At 29.7% G+C, this 22074-nt stretch overlaps 1 protein-coding gene across 1 annotated transcript; it reads left to right on the top strand.

The window, feature by feature from the left end:
- Positions 1–11420: 11420 nt before the first annotated feature.
- Positions 11421–21103, top strand: LOC100645519 (protein yellow). The gene is made up of 6 exons (XM_003394577.3): positions 11421–11714; positions 15564–15693; positions 17941–18103; positions 18772–19131; positions 20000–20188; positions 20824–21103. Exons 1-6 carry the CDS (start codon positions 11453–11455, stop codon positions 21007–21009), a joined length of 1290 nt encoding a protein of 429 aa, XP_003394625.1. The 5' UTR covers positions 11421–11452; the 3' UTR covers positions 21010–21103.
- The last annotated feature ends 971 nt before the right edge of the window (positions 21104–22074 follow it).

Raw genomic sequence — 22074 nt, forward strand, 5'->3', positions numbered from 1 at the left:
TAATTAATCACGTCCATAGCGTACGATGTCTAACAAAAACTTGTTAAAGCCAATTAAAAGCTTTTTCAGCATCATTGAAAATCATTTGTGTTCCTGATTATCAATTGTTATGTAATCTCGCGTTCATTATTATCGAAATGGAAATTTTCTCATCGTAAATGATACCAGAAGGAGATGAACCGCAAGCCTGGCCAAATCGAAACGAGGCCAATCGTATTCGACGAGTGTTTCTGACATTAATTTTCTTTCTTTCACAATCGAATTCGCGAATGAACAACTTTCATTGGGTCGTTATTTTTTCGCCGACGCATTATGCATCGTGTACCTCCTGCGAATCGACCGAAATCGGCAGCTGTGCTGGTGCACACGACCCATGCCAGCCTTGGCAATTATTTCATTACAATCGGAGAAGCGGGAGACTAATGATCGCAATTTGCCCGAAGGTTCTGAACGCGATTGCGCGTTCACCTACCGATCTCTATGGGAAAATTTCAATCTCGAGAGCGGAGATTTATATTTGCACGCGAAAGTCCCCATATACTTGCTCCAAAACGAAATTAACGAGCGACACGTATGAGCGTGCGTGTTTTCGAGGATCCTGAGATTTCATTACAAATTACAGGGGACGTTTAACTTTGCAATCGGTTTCAATTCGCAATTTGTCGTCCTGTGAACGCATTCGTTCTCTGAAATCATTATACGAGATTACATTCAAAAGTTTTATTGAATAATTAGATGTTACTCTCTACGACAGCAATTGTATATTTGAATGTACCTTGAATTTTAGCTACCATGCAATAAATGCATTAATAATGAAGTGTCTTTTTTTAGAAAGCTCCATTCGAAGTACCAATTACCTAATTAATTTCAGAGCTACATTGATAACGAAATTTTACAGTTTCGAATGATTTCATAGTTGGAAATTTATGTTGTTCTTTTCTAAGGTACAGTAAATATATACAATAATAAATATCGATAATCTACAATATCTCGTATTTAAGTTACTTATCATTGGAAAAATTAGTGAGAATTATTTTTCATTCGTATCTAAATTATCGTATGTATTTCGTAATGACATATTAGCTTTACTTATTTAAAGTCACCCGATAAAGATAGTCTATAAGAAGACTTGTATATTCCAATATGTGAAATATTGTTTATTGATAACATCTATTAATTATTTTTAATATATGAATATAATCGTATTTGAATGAAACAATTATAAAAAATAATACTTGTTTGTAATTTTACTTTTTTATATAAATAACTATAATTATAAAGAACTAAAAAATATGCAGCATTAAGCAATAATTTTTTCCATCTTTGATATCACCAATATATTTAGAGCTATAGAGAAATTTTGTTTACGAAATTTGTAAGAACATGAATGAGATTACAATATAGTAATAATACTACAATATATAATATATAATGGAACAGTAATAATTTTGATATAGGTAAGACCCGTACATTTATTATTACTTCCTTTTTAGAAGCCTTTTCTTGTTGTACATTTTGCAGTGTTTCTTATATATGTAAAAATAAGAGAGGCATCAAAGAGGACTAAAGTTATTGTTTAGTTATATAGATTCAAACGAATCTCTGTAGTTCTTTAACTCAGTGTTTTTGTGTGTAAAGTCCTTTAAATACTGATGAGAATATAACTGACGACAACGTTTCGTACATATTTCGTATTACTTAAAGATCTACTTTAACTGAAAATTGAATAATTGCATACTGCTGTTAAGTGTTTACCATCGAATTAAATACAAATTGTATAATAATAAAAAGTAATATAATACATTATTCTGTGAAATCTTTTCCTCTGTCGGTAAAGATTTCACAGAATTATTCGTGAAAGTGGTAGTTTCCATAGCCAGTAGCTGGAGTTCTACTTGAGTGAAACACAGTCGTCCGCCAATTAGTGGTACGTGCGCTCACGTCGTGGTATAATCTCAAAAATATAAAAGACCTATATTATTTAGTGTTTCGACGATATATTGGATAGATGAATGAATGAATGGGTGCGGCTTGATTGCATTTCAATTTCTACAGTTGCTTTGGTGTGAAACTCACCTAAAACGTCGATTATGGAGACTGTCATTTATTTCATGTTGGAAACTGCTATTGCACTTTCAAATATCTCGCACAAACACCTTGTGAAATTACATTCTCGACTTCGGTTGCTTTGAACTATTGCATATGACTATGTACGCCAAGCAGTTAACATTCCGTCCTTCGTTGATTAATCTAACGGTGGTACTCCAATAATCCCTCACTTTGTATTTTGTATGATCGAAGATAAAATAACTTAACAAATTATTTATTTTTATTATATTTATATACACGTATCTTACATCATAATATCATTTCTCATATGTCTGTATGGACGATGTATATGCATTGTTTTATATATAACATCAATATTCATAGCTCGATAATTTATATCGGTAATTCGCTAAGTAATAACTAAACATTTAAATAGACGTATAATGATTTATTATTATATAGTAATAGATAGGAATAAAAGAATACATGAATAATATTATGACGAAGTGATATTTATTCAGAGTAAACTTGATATTTATTCAAAGTAACTTGATATTATCGAGAAATTAATTACAAGAAATTAATTAAAAAGAAAATGGCATATTCGCAACTACATTGCCACTTTGATTTATAAAGTTCAAGACCACGCATTCATGTTAATAATAAAGTTGCTTGTAGCTGGCAAAGTTGCGTGAATTTACATTTATATGCATGATATTCATATGTATGCACCAATCCTTTTGTATGATATATTTACGTAGGCTATTACAAGCTTTAATTAACGAGAGCAGGTGTATGTGATCATACTGAAAAGACATGATTTACACATAATTAACACATAATTTGTTGGAAACACTAATGTTATAAAACAACAATGAAACATTAGATTTTCAAAATTTTCAATGTAATACGTTAATGGTATATCTTTGAGTTAAAACTTTGTAACTATCTATACAGAATGTAGTAAAAGGTTTGATCAATTTTACATTTAAATTTCTCATAATAAATCATGCGCTGTAAATATCGACTTAAGTGAACAAAGTAAAGAATTAAAAGTTAATGTTTACAATGAAATTCACAATTAATATTTTTTAGACAACACTGAATCGTAGCAACAAGGATGAAATACATTTGCTAAATGGTCAAGAATAAAGGGACTGATGATATCGAAAGGAAGAATTTTTTCATAACAAACGTATGTTATCATCCGATAATATCGTAATGGGAGTTGATACATAGGTATATGACAAAGAGGAAATCGAAATTTTGAAATGTGGTGAAGTAGTACGAACAAAAGATAGAAGAAGTTTTACTGTAAATGTGCACTGCTATTCGATTTGTTGATCGATCATATTATAAAAGTTACTGTGTATGTTACTATGTATGTTATTATGTATATATATGTCGTTTACAAAGATAGTATAAATTATGTTAATAAATACAATCATTATTACATATCCATTTTAACTTATTATACTTATTATATTTATTTATTATTATTTATGTTGAGGTTATTCCGTATATAAAGAGAGAAAAACGCGTGGATGAAGTGTAAGGTACAAAATATATATTTGATTTAATAGTGAAATACAGGAATACAATTTGAGCTGGTCCAGATCCGCACGCTAGCAGTGTTACCTTATAACTGAAAACCTCGAAGCCAACGTCGCCTGTCTACTGTTTATGGTCTGCCTTCCTGCTATTCTTTTGTCTATATGCTGTCGATGGCTTCAGCGCTTGAGAAAGCTAAAAAGACCAGATGTGGAGTTTTCCTAGAAGTGGTGACCACTTCAACAATTTATTACAAGCTAATGGCATATTTATATATTGTCTATTATGATAATAATATACGTTAATACGATATTACCAAATTAAATACATGCAGATGTACAAGAAGTACTTCCCAATTAGACTTAACATATTTTCTGCTACTATCATTCACACTAAAGTAATTAACTGATTTGTGATAACGTAATGTTTGTATCCGCAATTTCTATAGCTCTAATATTGTTGCGAATATTTGACAGTTACAGTGTGAAATGTCAGAGCCAACAGAAAGAACATGAAGAACATATTCAGAAAGTTTCATGAATTTGTGCGAAATTGTCACTGAATACTCCCTATGAAGATAAAAATGTACTATGACAGCTATATTCATTATACCACTGGTCGTGTAACAATATTTATAGTCCTGAGTTGCTCAGTATAAAACAATCCATATTTTAGCATTCTGGTAGCATTCGATATATACATGTATATATGTTCCGAACGTGCATAAACATATGTAACCAATCGATACACCGCGTTTCACTCACTGTTCTGAGTGCAATTAAACTGAAATTATCATTTTTTGTTTACGAGCAATACAGCCAACAATTACTCATTTCGAGAAACATTGATTGTACCCTTCGCAAAAGGCCTCCGCTGTGATTAATGGAACGTGATCGTGGAAGAGGAACGAAGGAAAAGGGCTAAATACAATTTCATACGTCACTCGACGCGAGAAGATAACGAGCTCCACTTGGGAATTTATCCTTCGGTGCCGATCATGCGTAACGTTCGTGTATTTTTGTCTTCATTTCATTAACGTTAACGAATGATGTTTTGGAATGGGCTTATCGTGGCCTTTATTTCCGCATTCTACCACTGTCATCCTATTTCGAACATGTTATTTTGCTAATTGCATATGTATGCGGTAAACAAATTTGGAAAGTTTCCGTACACGAATTATCACATGTCATGAAAGGCTATAACATGAATTATTTGAAACTGACCAGAGATCATATGTTTATTTAACAATTATTTAGCTCTAAACTATACATTTAAAGTAATGACATTAAGGAAATTGAAAGATCTTTTTCGGAAGAAAACTTTAACCAGATTTCTCAAATTAAGAAAGTGTTGATTTAAAAATGTTACGCTTGTGTAATTGGTATACATCGGTTTAAATATTAAATATTCATTATCATCCATTATCTCCAAACATATAAAATATTTTCTGATCTGAAGTAATTTTTCATATGTTTAAAGCAGTTATTGAAAAAGGATAATGTATATACACTTTCTCCATAAGAATCTTCCCTTTTGCTTTCTACTTTATGTATATTTATTTTACGATTTAATTGTTATTGAAATATAAATAAACTTCAAAAAACTCAATTTTCGTGTTTGTAAATATTCCCATATAAGTATAGATAGATACAGGAAAATGTTAAATGTACTAAGAACACGACAAGTTCATCACGAACGAACACGTTTAAGCTTGTGATTATCAGACTTTTTTAACAATAATTAGAGCCTGTTGTTGTATTCTGTCTATAACCTCAATCAATGAAATTCAAATAGTTATTACTATGCTTGGGACGTATCTATCTTTGACATACTATAATCATGTTCTTCGATATTGCAGTTTCGTCACGCAGAATTGTTTAAGAGGTTCAAGTCGGCCACGTTGGCGGATTGCGAATAAAAAACAGGACGGTAGATGTGTTAATCAAGTGAAATGGAATATGTCATTTCATGGATAAATTTTAGTATGTGTATGAAATACGTTCATTATCTGCTAATGTATTAGAAAAATGTTGCAACATAATTTATACAGCGTTTCTTTTAGGTAGTTAGTTTTAATCCTAGTAATGCTCCGTGTACTTATGTTTTAAATATTTTAAATAAGAGATGTAACCATCGTGAAAATAAGAAAAACTTATAAGTTTTCAGAAACAATATAATTGTATTATTACATTTTACGAAAAAGTATAATTTAAAGAATAAAATTATAGTGTTAAAGAAGTTTATCATTTATACACGTATACATTAATATACACTATCGTTCACAAGTATCCGCACGTTTCAGACGATTTGTAATAGCAATATGTGAATTTGTCAGAAGTGTACAAACTAATACCCTCTTAATAATTAGAAATAGCATTTGCCATCAATCTTATGAAATCAGCAAGCTATAAATATAAATTTTGTATTAAAGGATATAACAATAATATATTTTACTATTTACTACGATACATTATGTTATATTATTATATATATCCATTTATTATTTGAGATATTTAGCTTACATTTGCTTACCTTAATCTCAGAAGTTTTAACATAATTTTAGAAGTTCTTTCTTAATCTGAATTCTAATTCAAAAATTGGGGAATCTGATTATGAGTAAAAGAACTTGTCGAGTAATAAGATCAAGTACTACAAGATTTATGGCCTTGTGTATGGTATATGGACTTTTAAAGCTGCTCTGTAATTATAAAGAGTGAAATCATTGCAGTTATATTTTTTCAAACCTACGTAAGTGCCCGGGTACTTTTGAACGGTGGTATAAGTATATGAAGTTTCTATATAATTGCCATTTTTCTCCATGTGTTTATTGTGCTTATTAGTAGACACGAATTTAAATAGTAGGACGATTATTATTACACTTGACCTCACACATCCGGCACCTGACTTGTTGAAACAGTTTGGCGAGAGTGAACTATCAAATCATGGGTAGTATTTAAGTACTCATATATTACATTCTTTACCTAAAATGTCTTATCTGTCGCTTCGAAATATTCAAAAATGTTGAAGTTTTACCACTTTCTTTGTCCCGTTCATCTTTCAATTAAAAATATTTTGTTATTATTTTGTAACAGCCTGCGTAGTATAACTTTAGCTAAAAGACACGGAGGGTCTCAAATACCATAAAATTACTGGATTAATCTAGTACGTTTACGCTGTAGAAAGTACCTGATAAGAAATTTTATGTAAGAAGGGCAAGTATAGTTGTAAACCCACTTATTGACAGTTATCATGATCATTGGTATTGTGCATACCGTGATGAATTTAATCTATGCGGTTAGTTATTCGTAAACTAAACCAGACCAGATTCTTCTTTCTTTGATTTGTGTTAGATTTATCGACTACGGATGAGAAAGTCGAAGTGTATAATCTCAAGTCTGAGCCAACCATTCCCACAACACATTGATTGACGAGTATTGAGCCTAATCAATAAGAATGATCGGTCTGGGCTCGAATTTATTTAACTCGGCCTGATCTTTCTATACATTAGCAATAAATCTCACTCGAGTTACTGAAAACTGAATCTGATGTTAGATAGTATTATCCATTGTGCTGTTTGAGTTCATTCAATGGTAACTATTTCGCTAACCACGTATCTATTCTCATAAATGTCGGGACAAATTGATTACTTTATAGTAACGAGACTTCGTTGTTACAAAATTTTTTAATTAATGATAAATTTATGAAAAATATATCTATCAGCTTTTTTATAATACCAATATATTATAAATTTAAAATATTTATCAAAATGTTTATCAATAATGTATTGTATATCACTATCAAATATGAGATTTCTTAATTTGTATTAAATGTGCCATAATATATTATTATATTTGTTCTAAATGTCTGTTTTGTATCTCCTATAAAAACTCGGTTTCAAGGTTAGGGCTCTAAGTTCGCAACTTTCTAAAATTAAGAAACAAATTGTGTAATCAAAACTGTATTTATTAAATATTTCCATAATCGGTAGAAAATAACAAATTTCCTGACAAATACTCATTTCAACAATAAAATGGATACTTTTTCTGTTTTATCCCTTAGGATATGCAACGTCATATACACTATTCATTTGTTTTGGGATTTTGCTTCGATTGATGTGTCTGAAATGTTGTTGTAAGAATATTAAACGCAATTTATGACTAATTATGCAAAGTACAAGCATATCCATAGTGGCTTTATACTATAAATTTATGTTCCAAAATATCGTATATGAATATAAACTTTACAATTAAACATGAAGACAAAAATAATCGGTAACAGTCCTCTACATGTGATGTAAGTAGATATCATCTGTTAATAATATCATCTATCCATATAACTTATCTATTATTATCCATCTTTTATTTTATTCTACTGTGATATATATGACTGGTGTGAAGTACCTTCAGATGAATCATGCTGACTGAAATCTATATACATATATATTTGTTCCAAAGAATGAATTAGAAGAAACATAATTTTAATCTTTATCTATACTACTATCAATTCTGATACCAGACACAATTTTAGCCTTTATTTATACTTCTATTAATTTCGATATCGAATTCCACGCATACTTTTTATTTTCTACCAATTTCACAAACTCTTCACATACTATTTAGCAAACTATAAACTTTCTCTTGAATTATTCATAATTTTCATATTATATGTTGATACTGGTACATTATCCAATGTACCATTTTATTTTACATAGATTATGTTATAGTAACATTTGCCAAATTGTAGAACGTTTGAATAACTGAGTTCAGTCAAGTTCATTCAAAAGGATACTGTTCGCACTCTAGAAAAATACCTCATAATTTGGTTATTATAATCAAATAATTATGTAAGAATCACCCTTGTAAATAGTTAAGCTTATATCAACATTCAATCAACATTCCTGTATAATGTTTTTCTCTTAGCGTAGCTGTCGATTTGTCTTTTCTCTTAGAACTACTTTTCTCCAAGCAAGATAACCATTTACCGGTTCCGCCTATAAGTTGTTCCATTTGATATTCCGGAAAAAGTAATTTTTTCTTTGGACCCAAGTCAACTAAATTTCATCAAGTGGGAGCTAGCAGCACCACATTAGGACAAGTGCAAGTAGACGAGTGAAGGTGTACATGAACGCTTGGTAAATATGTGTTAAATGAACTGAGTACATATATAGCAGTACCCATTTGCAGGAATCAACAGTTTACTTGTACTCTTCGTTACTGACTTTCTCACTTCGTACTTCGTTCTTCGTATTTCATTTCGAAGGTGAAGCCATCGACAAACCTACCAGGAAGAGGTAAAAATTCTTTCATTCATAAAATAAGGAAAAATATGTGATTTCAAGCAGCAGAATAGTGTCAAAAACTAGTGTTCACTCGCCGAGCTTAATGATGGTGGCGGTGAAATTAATTTGTGAATAAAAGAAATGGCTGCATAAGTGTTAGTATGCAAGGAAATTTTTTATTTTAAAATTGGACATTGTGCAACAACATGGAAGATACGTAACGGCTCATTTTGATACTTGGAATATTAATTACAGCCGTCGATTGTGTAACATTGTGCAGATGACAAAATTTTATATCGAAGCTTGATACATTCCATATATTAATCTCTTTCACTTAACTATTCTATTTCCTTTTCTTTCGTATTTCAAGGTATGCGTCTAAAATGAAAAAGAGAATTTTGCAAATTTTACTTCATTCTACTTTATTCCGTGAAATTTCACTTAGATTCCTTGTATCCGCTTAACATTTTCTATATCTTAATTTTTTTGAACAAAATTGAATACTTTGTCTACTAGATTCAATTTACTAAATCATTACTGAGTACTACACAACGGAGTTATTTATTTCTCAAATTTTTTAAAAAGGTTTAGATTTCAAAATAAAATTTCGTTACCATTCCGTAACAAATTCTTTTTTAGTTCTACAAACATCATTAATTTCCTTTAATATGTAATTTTTAACGTAACTCACAAGTTAACATCACTTTCATAATTTTAACAAAGAAGGAGTTATTATTTTTTGTAACTGCCAAATTATGTAAATTACACATCGTATAAATTATAAATTTCGATATAGTTTAGCGTGTGTATCACAATTACATACAAAATTACATTATTATTGAACATTAAACAAAATTATTTTTTCTGAAAATTTTAATTACTATAATACGAGATACATCATTACAAGAAGTGAAATAAGTTATCCATTTTTTGAACAACAAGAAAGCAAATTTTCTTTTTGGATTAGAAAAACTCCCAAAGATAATGAGTACTACTCGCTCAATTATAACAGATATAAATACAATTGATCTATGTCGCTGTCACACTCGCTATCTTGCGGCAAGATTATATTGCCTACGCATACAACGGTAGTGAAACTTGGCACGTGCCAGGTCGTTTTCCATTTCTGCTCGCGCTCAGCGAAGTGGAATTGGCTGCGTTTATTATGTATGCCTCGCGAGAGCAAGATTTATTCATATACAGCTAATTTCCGGAATTTCATCGTGCAAACAGTATCACATATACGTATACGTATAACCATATATAGCCACTTCATATAAGGAAAGACGAGGATCTCTCACATTTTGAATCCAATTTCATATTTCCTTTGATTTATTATATCTGCATCTATTATGTCTGCATTACAATGTATAGTATTATGCATTGCAGACGCATTTTAATAATTTGGTCTTATCTGTTATTGCTTTTTATTATTTTCTGCTAAAGTTATTATTTTTTAAAGCTAAATAAACCATATAGTCTCATCTGTTAAGCTTTATGTGAAACTTTCTAGATAATTTCAAATAGGCAAATTTGCAGGTTAAAGATGTTACCCAAATCGTATAAAAGTGTGCTATTCACGTTTTTTTATCAATAGAGAAATATTCCTCTACTTTAAGACGCATAAAGTGTTTATGCGCTAAGTGTTTAAGTGTTTTAGTTTACGCGCATCTAATTTCTTAGCTTTCTTCAGTTCCTATTTTTTATTATATTACTTAGTAATACAATGGTATAAAAAATATAAAAATACGGCGTAGTAAGATATTATTATGCATACATTACAGAGATTTATGTTAGAAAAATATAAGTTCTAAATATTAGTTTGATGCGTTTCTACTACACTGAAGCAGAATTAACATATACTGTCGTATACATATGATGTTAGTGTAACTGAAAGTGATTCATACTTTTACTACTTGTTGACGTAAAAATAATTCAAGTTATTAAAATATTAAAAAGTTTGCCATATTGAGAAATTAGTGTTAATATTTGTTCAATAGCAAACAACTTTTCGGAGTCATTTTTTGCATGCTACTCATATCTGTTCCATTTTCTTTTATGTCAATCATTTGACTCATTTATCGTCGTATCAAATCGAAGTGAAAGTTCCAGTTAGTACAATAATATTGCCGATAAGAATCAGAGTTAAGTACAGGTACAGAAAAAAATAATGAGTAGTAGTATGATATATTAGTTTGAAACATATACTTCCAACTGACTTATGTGCGGTTATTTATCTTCCTTTCAATCGCATCATAAAATATACGGAAGATTTACAAAATAACTGTCTGGAATTATCTCGTAAACAACACAGAGAAAATATTGCCAACAATTTACAATGATTAAATCTTGCCATTAATTACAGAATTTTTTTCAATCATTCTTTTTTTTTAATACATATATTTTAATTGGAATCTAATGAATTGGAAAAAGTTCTATGTACTTAAGTATAATCCATCTAAGGAAAGTAAATTTGAATGTGATCGAGTAAGTGCTGAAAGCTATTCGACATTTTTTACTATTTTAAAGGATCAATTATAAACTGCGAGATTGTCGGCCTAAGCTATCGTAGGAATGTTTCGCGAATTTCTTCTCGTGAGTTTACTATACCTGGGAACCAAGAGCGTCGATGGACTTCAAAGATGGGGTACACAGTTCGGGCAAGCACCTGTGTTAGAAAGATTTTTCTGGAGAACGGTGGACTTCGCCTATCCAGATGAAGCCAGCAGAAAAATGGCAATGATGAAAGGAGAATTCATTCCAGAAAACGCGTTGCCTGTTGGTATAGAAATTTGGAGAAACAAACTGTTCGTCACGGTACCGAGATGGCGCAATGGTAAGTTGAACGTATATATTGTAGTATTTTATAATATCAATTTCTGCTAGACCAGTGAGACTAGAATAGGAGGTCACCGTCTTTTTTTCAATAAACAAGAACATCAACATGAATATCACTTTATTTGCATTTTAGGGTCCGATATATTAGCTCATTCCCGTTTTGGTATATTAGGGAAATTGATAAAGGAGTATAAAATTTTAGTGTTTTATTTTACATCTTCTAATAATTTACTTAAATATCACGAATACTAGGTACATGGTAACCATGAGAAGCGTACTTTTTTTCTTTGAAAGTAGTTCGAGGTTTTTTATCGCGGAATAACTAATCATAATTCGCAGCTGCTATTGTTACATTAATAAAATTGAAACATTGGTTTTTTTTATGGAAAGTGAAATGCTTCTACCGAGACGTATTTGAAAATTAGACAAAAAAAGAGTTGCTCGGCAAACAGGAACAATATGAACATTTAGATGAATGTCTCGTGTCAGGGACCGGAAGTTACAGTAAACACAATGTACAGAAGATCACTGCAGGCAGTGCGCGTCTGTAGAACCTCGTCTGGCCGACTTCCGGCTCGCGACAAAAAGTGCCGAAAACTGTGCGAGCGATTTCAATGGGGCATTTCTATGTCTCCGTTGGCCTCCGCCTTCACTTCAACCCAAATCCTCCACCCAACACTATTGCCCAGGAGGGAACCAGGGGTGAATGGGCTTATTCTCTCCTGTGCTCTTTTATTTCCCACTTTTTTCTTGCTCTTGATGGTTTACGTTTATTATACACGTTGGCGCGCGCCAGGTCATTGTGTATAAAACAAAAAAGTCGACAATGCTCACACATCGTGTACAATCTTTCATATCGCTATCTTTAACCTCTCTATTTTTCGATACTCAAATCTGCGGCTTTTTTTGTTTTTTGCTTATTGCTTTCGTTTCTTGTTATGGTTGCGAACTTGTATTTCACCTCTTCTAACACGTGCTATTTTATTTTGCGTCCTCATTCGTAACCGTTGCATTAAAAATTATAAATTTATTTTCTATTATAAGTTATTGAAGATTTAAAACATACATTTAATTTAAAAAATATATATCCGTTTATTTATTCCGCTAAAATATGATAAATTATATAAAATGTATGACAACTTTTTGTCGACTTTCTGAATTTGATGTCACTTATTAGTGATATCACTTTTAGTAAAAGGGTATCCTTTAATATGATACATATGTGTGTATAGGTAAATCCACATTTAACAAAAAATTAGGGGTACAATTAATGTTATGATAACGAATATTTTTGAGTTGTTCGAGAGAATGACTAAACATGTATTTAATTCTAAGATCAATTAAAGTTGTGCAATTTTAGTCATGTGAGATTTGTTGATAGCGTATTGGACTCCTGTATCTCATTTAGGATATGCATGCAAAAGCTCGAAAATGTAACTTATCATATTCTTTTCTATAATTTTTATATAATATTTACACGTTCCTTCACATGAAATTTATAATATGTTAAGGAACGTTTAATATCACATAATATGTTTCATGGTGTTACGCGATATTATATAATTATCCAATCATGGCAATTTATTTGTTGTTCCTTTTCTACTTTCCTTTCCTTTCTATATTATTATTTTGAACCATTTCAGATACTTAATTGACTTCAGCTCCTTCAACGTGTTCATTTTTTCTTACACAACAAACATTTATTGTTTATTTTTCATCTCATTGATCTTCAGTGTACCTACCGTTTTCCTCTTTTTCTTCTTTCGCTTTTGCCATTTCCCGTTTATATTTCCTTTCTATTCTTGACATCTCACCAGTCTCTTGAAACTTCTGTAAATGCGTCAAAGCCCACCGTAGTTGGTATTGTTTTAAGGCCAACTTTTTTATACGGCGACTGCTTTGTTTGGATCGTTCTTTCTTCTAATGTCAGCTTTACTTGGACCGTCCGACAGAGGATATGAAATACTAAAAGAGAAAAGGAAGGAAAGAGAATGTGCCATTCAATTGAACTTGGAAAGTTGTAAATTGCATGGTCTTTCATGAACAATATAAAACTCTCATATAGTTAATGTAACTAATTTCGCACTATCATAGATAATAACAAAAAATTAGATATATAAATGAAAATAAAAAAAAAAAAGAATAAATTGCTTGCAAAAGATACAAGTCGTTAATAAGGGTAGTTTAAATAATTAAATACTATATAACTTAATTGTACATTATAATTTATCATAATATACTATATATAATAATATACTACATGTCTCATTACAATATACATTGAAATTATATAAGCTGACTCCCTACATGTAATTTTTTTAGAATATTTTGATAAATTGATCGTAAATTTAATAATAGATTCAGTGAATAATATTTTGCCATGGCACGTATTTACTCAAAAATTCAAGTTATTATGACGCGTCGTATATACAAAAATTTTTCTTTAGTATAAAATCTAACAGTGTTACAATGGGGCTAACTAAATGCGATTCTAATCTGAAAAATTTCAAACATCTTTCAAAATGTTCAGCGACAAGGTCTGCATGTCTTTTTAGAGTATCAAACGCAATATTGGAGTGTAGTGATCGTGTGACAACCTCGTCACGCAAACCTCGTGACATATCAAAAATGTTTTGCTCATTACCGTAGGCACACTTTCCACCATATTATATACCTTCGTGTAATGCCAGTTCGACTATGCAATTTACGAAATTTTTAAGATAATGCTAGATGAACTGGATACAGTGCGATAAGATTGAAAGGTCAGGAATTCCACGTGTCAATAATTCAATGGCTTTCTGTCAGTCACGCGATCATATCAATCATAGGAGCGTGTCGCACTTCTTATAATAATATGCATATTTAATCAAGCAACAGTGACGCTCAATTTAATGAAGAAAGTAATAATAAAAGATTAATTTATACGACTATGAAAATTATTTATAAATAATTAAACAAATAGACTTTGAAATCTCTGTTACTTATTAATTAAATTTTTCTGTAATATTCTATGAGAAAGAAATTATATTTTAACTTTTTATTTCATTTTTATAAATTAGTATAATACTTAATGATCCAGCAATATCGTAAGTTTATCAATTGTTCATAGATTTGGAAATTATACCGTCATATATATTTTCTATATACTATATATTCTTCATATAAATATAAATGTAGTAAATTACAGGATTTAAATAAAGTGACAATTTCAAAGCAGGATTTACTCATTTATGTAATTGCGAAACAAATTGTTATAAAGAATTTATTTGTATCAAATTTACGATGATAAGTATGTTAATTATTTGCATAATATATCAATTCTTTTAAACGAACATTTTTTGTATATGTATTATGAAATCATAAAAGACAAAATACGCATTAAGATTTTAGGGTAACGTGATAACGATCCATATTTTCTATTACTTATTTTTAGAAGATTAAATTACTGCAACACAACATAAACTATTACTGTGATATTTGCAATTAAAATTTATTATACATTTTGCAGTATTTTTAAATAGTATTTTTCGTAATATTTTCACTTTTTATTAGTTTATATACATACATGTATAAATTTAATTATGTTTGAAGACATGAAACATTTTTATACACAAAATAGAACATATATAATCAAGAATCATTAATTATTAAAGTATAGAAGAATATTTTACTTTTAAAGTCAATTAAATACCATCAATATTAAATTACATTTTCAATATTTCTAATGTATTCTTAATTAGATAACACAAATAAGTATTCAAGACCAAAGAGTAAAATATCTACTGAATCTAATACGCTAGAGTTTGCGCAATTCTATAAAAAATAATTCACTTTTCGTTAATCATAGGAATACCGGCGACATTAAACTACATATCGCTTGACACAAATCGAGGTGGCTCACCGAAGCTTACCCCTTATCCGAATTGGGCACAAAACAAAGCTGGAGCTTGTGGTAGTGCAATTACTACTGCTTATAGGTACGTAATGTTTTGTATGTATTTAATTGTGGTATACATATACACATACGTATACACAGTAATAAACTATTTTTTCCTTTTTTCAAAATTTATATGTTTTCCCATTTACCATTTTCTTGTATTTTCAATGCTTCAAGGTCGACATCGATTCCCTAACACAGCTATAATATATGTAGCATCCCAAATTTAAATATCAAAGCTTTATAACATGCGGAGAATCGATGAACTAAAAAAAAAGTTCTTTAAAGATTTGCTCGTTTTTGCTCTATTTTAGAGAAAATCGCGAGAAAGGAAATGGAAAGGCTCTCGTTTTTTCACTTATCCATTTACACTTATTTATTCGTGTTATCATCTATTTTATAGAAATACAGTTCAAAATGTAGCAATGTAAGCGTTATATCTAACATTGACAAGTCTAATTGCAATTAGATATAGCCTTGGTGACATTTGACGCACTGCAGTGACGCGCGTACGGTTACGATTCGGTCGCTCAAAATAAATAATTGTAAATAAATAATTAAAAAAAGCGAAAACTGTCCCCTACACGTTGTCGAAGTTTTGATATTTAAACTAGGGTCACCCTGCATATATGCATCTATACATGCAAGCGTGTAACACTATTGCAATTGCGGTAACATTACTTAAGACGTAACATCACACGATTGAATTGTAGCATAAAACTGAAAATAGCACCTATCCAATTAGTTAGTTAAAAGTGAAACATGACATTTTCTATTATTTCCTATTTCTCATCGCTTCTCATTGCGAAACAGATCTCACGAGAGAAACAGGTACTTTGTAAACGTTAACATGATTAATTATATTCGTTTTGTAACTTCTATTTGAATGTAAATTGCAATCTTCATTTTGTTTAAAACGGAAAAACGTGGAATGAATTGTGGCGATTCTGAAAGAAGGGAAAAGTAGACGATAAAATCGTATAGAATAGATTTCAATCCATATAGCAGATATACTCTATAGAAAATATCCCGACTGAATAATACATTTATCTGTTATTAACGAAATCTCAAATGTGTGGGAACATTCTCTCGCTTTTCCTTGTCTAACACACGGAAAAAATAACAAAGATTTCCTGGACTATCTTACACATAATTATTAATTTATGATATTAGTAAATACGTAAGTTACAAGTTGTAAGTTGCACAATTTTATTACAAAAAGAATTTTTACAATTTTCCAAAATACAAGTTTAGTCACTAATATTATTAATACATTTTATAAGTGTTCATAGCATGATTATCTGTCTCATTACATACATATATATAGAATAAATAATTATAAATATTATATAATAAATTATACAATACAATATACAATAATATGCTTTAAAATAAAACTCTGTTTTATTGTTATATAAAAGAAGTTATAAAGTAGCACTATCAATATCAACATATAAGTTACAACATTTTTCCAATAATATTATTGCTTTTACAAAAATTCTTTTTATTTTCTAACTATTAAATTGTGAAATATTACGATCTTAGATTTAAATAAGTTTTCACTATGATTGGATGTTATGTCTTTAATTTTTTGAAAGACGAACGTATGTTGACCTGCGCTTTTACCCCCACGTATCATGAACATTATAGCTCACTTCTTCAGGGCAGAGCTGCTTGATTGTCTCCCGAAAAACCAGAAGCATGACGATTACGATTCTCTGAATAAGTTAAATATTACTTATTGAAATTTCATACTATAATCATCACATGGCTAAGATAGTTATATAAACAGTCATATCTGGATGATTATATTATAGTTTATAGGAGCCAATTAATTCGTTTTTTCAGTTTAGTGAATTGTAAAAACTACAAATTAAAATTCATCCATTGTTTTATTACGCTGAACTGGGCACGACTTTTACTTCATTCGTTTGCTTTATTATAGGTATATTATGAAAATATTGATACATTAATTGTTGCAAAAATATGATGGAAACTACTATACTATATGTATATGTTCTACTAAAATGGAAAATATGAAAGTATGGAAATATGTATACAACTTTCGAAAAATTGGATGAAGATCTATTGTCAAAAAAGATATGGAAAATAACGTGAAGTTACAAGGAGTTGAATCCTAGATATTTTATTCAAAAATTTATAAAAATTGTTGATAATAATCGATCTGTTAACATAAAATGCGACAGAACTTAAAGTTCATATAGGAAGCATTCAAGTATATTTCATCGAAGCAATAAGAAATTTAGTATTATTATTTCTATTCCAGAATACACGCAGATGTCTGTGACAGACTCTGGGTGTTGGATACCGGTACAATAGGTATTGGAAACACTACGATACAGGCATGTCCCTACACTCTGAATGTCTTTGATTTAACAACGGATAAAATTTTAAGGCAATATAGATTGAGGGCTGAAGATATTAATATGGTACGTACAGCTGTATAATATACAATTGTATAATATTGACATGAAACAAAAGTGTGCATACATACATTTATATTAACGTAAAACTATAGTAGTCTACAAACAAAATATACAATTGTATAATATTGACATGAAACAAAAGTGTGCATACATATTTATATTAACATTTAAAATAAACTATAACAATTAAGTCGTAATATTTTGAACATTGCATAATTGAACATTTATACATTATACAAACTATACATTACATGAACATTGTAACCTAATTGATTGAACTGATACGATAAATAGTAAAAAAAGATCAATTTAAGCTCAAATGCTCTTTTTCCTCATTAGAGGTAATATTATATCACATTGTGTCAAAGCTATTTTATGTAACTCATATGTTATTAATCCATATAAGTATGGATTATATATACACATATATACGTATTTTATATACATATATGTGTATATTCGCGCATACCATCTTCGGGGAATTTAAAATAATTGCTTGTTTTTACATTCGAAATACCTAAGAATTATTATTTCTTGAAACTACAAATTGCATATATGCATAATTGTTCGCTGCTGAGAAAATGGTTGTTTCAGAATATCAGATGGTATTTGCAACTGTTTTATTCTACAACGTAACAGGTTATATAAACGAATTAAAATTCTTCATATAGAACACTTTCATCGCCAATATTGCAGTCGATTTGGGAAAAGGCGGTTGCGAGGACGCTTTCGCCTATATGTCTGACGAACTTGGATATGGGCTGATCGTATATTCTTGGGAACAAAATAAGTCTTGGCGACTTACACATAGCTATTTCATGCCGGATCCTCTGGCCGGGGACTACAATATCGGTGGTATAAATTTCCAATGGGGTGAAGAAGGGGTCTTCGGTATGAGTTTATCTCCTATCGCTGCCAATGGATATAGGACATTATTCTTCCATCCTCTAAGTAGCAGAAGAGAATTTGCAGTTTCTACACGAATTTTAAGGGATGAAAACTTGTCTCAAGATAGTTACCATGAATTCCAGGTATGTGCGCAATAGAAATAACAAATTACAATTATTATTAATATTAATATTATAATTACACTACTTTTAGTACTTAATTGTGATATATGATAAAGGCATTGGCAAGTTATTTATCCTTATGACTAGTAATATTTTGAAAATAACTTTGTCGTAGTAGAAGATTACTTTAAAAAAAGAGAATTTATTAAATTGTCACAATTTTATATTATATATTCCGTTTTTATTATACCTTACACTATTTATATATTTCTTTTACTGTGTAATTATTAAATTATGTATTCATTGATTGATTAGAAAGATACTTTTAAAGATATTTTTTACATTAATTATGAATATACTGCAAATATTTATGCATCTATAATGTATATAATACAGTACACGTATAAAATGTTCCAAATAAAATATTTATTATTTAGTTATGACCATAAAAATATGAATTTGAATAAATGTCTGGAATCTAGTAATCAAAGGACAATACAAGTACAGATTACGACAAAATTATAGAATCAAACAAAACGAAACAGAAGCATATGCAGAAATATATCCGAAAGTGCATATATGATTTCGTTTTAAGCATTGCAATTATTTATGATTTTGCAATTTCATCATCATTTTATGATCCAAATGTTACATTCTTAATCTATTAACCGGACACTATTTTTTTGCCGATGTCGAGATGATTACATTTGGAATGAGTAGTTATTTCCATACGATATTATTTCATGCCGAACTATGCCATCATATCCAATAGAGTCGTTTATTTGACATGACGAAATATTCGATCTTACACAATTAAGAAGCTAATAACACAAACTATATATACTTTATAAAAAATGAAGTTATTGCTATTAATTATTAATATTGATAGGTTCTTCCTGAAAGAGGACCACTTGGCCATTGCACCTCTTCTATTATGGATGAAAATGGACTTCAATTTTTCAATTTAATCGATCAAAATGCAGTAGGCTGTTGGAATTCTGTGTTACCATATGCACCTGAAAACCATGCGGTCGTTGCTAGACACGATGAAGCTATGATATTCCCAGCAGATGTTAAGGTATAATTTGATATTTTATTTAAAAAAGACATTCAATCCCTAACTTTAATCTACTTTTACTCCTTTTTATATATTTTATTTTCTGTTCAAAATGATAATTTTTTCTGGATTTATTATTTTCCATGTAATAAATTAATATCAAATTGTAATATTGCAACTAAAATTTCAAAAGTTATCTCAGTAATAAATAAGTGAGTAACACTTTTTTTTCTTACAAAAGGAAGGTAAGCGTCGAGTAGTTCATCAGAGATGTACTATTTTGATTTCAATGCTTTATGTAATATATTCAAAAGGATTTATATTTATTTCTTATCCATTCAAAGTTTCAAAATGCATTAAGCATTGATTCGTTCCGTTTAATGAAATCAAATGTGGATATCAAATCCAAAATAAAATTAAAAAATGAATATTTAGAAATTGATTTAAGTAAAATTTTAAATTAAAGTAATATTTAGAATTTATTCGAGGCATTATTCAAACAATACTTTTACTTTTAAGTATTTAGATATATTTGGAATTATAAGTACTAATCACAAAATATCTTTTACAATCTTTTACAATCATCGCTGTATTAATATATTTTGTACTACACATAAAACATTGTAAAATGACAAATACAACTTTATCATTTCTAGGTAAATCGTGGTTTGTTATGGATTATATCAGATAGAATGCCAGTATTCTTACTGTCAACTTTGAACTACACCGACGTAAACTTTAGAATATTAACGATACCAGTTCGAGATGCGATCGCAGGAACAGTTTGTGAAAATGTATCTCCTTGGGGATACGTTAGCAATTCTCTTTGGTGGGAATCATAAAATCCCTTTTAAAAAAGTAATTAAAAAAGTAATACAATTGCAAATTTCTTGTAAATGAAACTAATTATATTAATTTTAATTCGCCTTCGTAAAAAACGAGTTGTTATAGCTTAAATAATAAAGAAATAAAGAAAAGTATTAAACAAATATTATTATCATCCTTATCTTCCTTATCATCCTTTACATCTTCCACCCAAAATTTAAAAAAGTCCACAACATGAAATTTATAACATCAATAACAATCTTTATATTTTTTCTTATTCAACATTAAAGATCTGATTTTTGTTCTAGTATATATTCACGATTGTGTCTTATTATGTGTTGTTTATAAAATTAAAAATTGAAAAGATCTTTTTTTCAATAAATTGTACTTCGAAATTCTGGTAACAATATACAATTTTCCACAAATCAGTTTTGTTCGAAAGCTTACATACTGTGACCGACTTTTCTTACTTGATGGACACTCAATTTTATCTGTTGCAACTGCAATAATTACACTTCTCTAATAAGTCAGGAGTTTCTCAGACCGAGCAAAAAAGTTTCAGGAAGAAATTCAGCTGTTGCTTTCGCAGCTGTGTCACGCAGTTTCCAATCTAAAGAAAGAAACAGCGGTCGCAATTACGGCAGTAGGATTAAACGATCTCTTAGTTACTTTTGAGAGGAGACATGTTCACCCATTTTACAGAAGTTTCATTTATTACGAAATGAGAATACAATAGTGTTCTTCTATGTCGAGTATTTTTCTGTTTGATTGATTATTATTTGCGAGAATCAAATCCGTGAGACGGTAGCCATTCACTAGTTCTTAGAAATCGAACTTCAGGTATATATCTACGTCGGTAAGATTAAAACCAGTTTCGTTTCTTGTGAAATTTAAGAATATAAACAGAGCTGATAGTTCTTAGAAATTGAACTTTAGGAAGGAACTTTAGGAACTATCAGGAAGTTTCGCTTTTTGAAGAATACAAGTTATTGTATTTTATATGCAAGAGAAATATTTTAATGTAGGTATGTTATTCGTTACGAAAATATAAAAGCACACGTAAAATATGAACAGCCTTTGCC

The sequence above is a fragment of the Bombus terrestris genome, chromosome 3, assembly GCF_910591885.1.
Source record: "Bombus terrestris chromosome 3, iyBomTerr1.2, whole genome shotgun sequence".
NCBI classification, from domain to species: domain Eukaryota; kingdom Metazoa; phylum Arthropoda; class Insecta; order Hymenoptera; family Apidae; genus Bombus; species Bombus terrestris.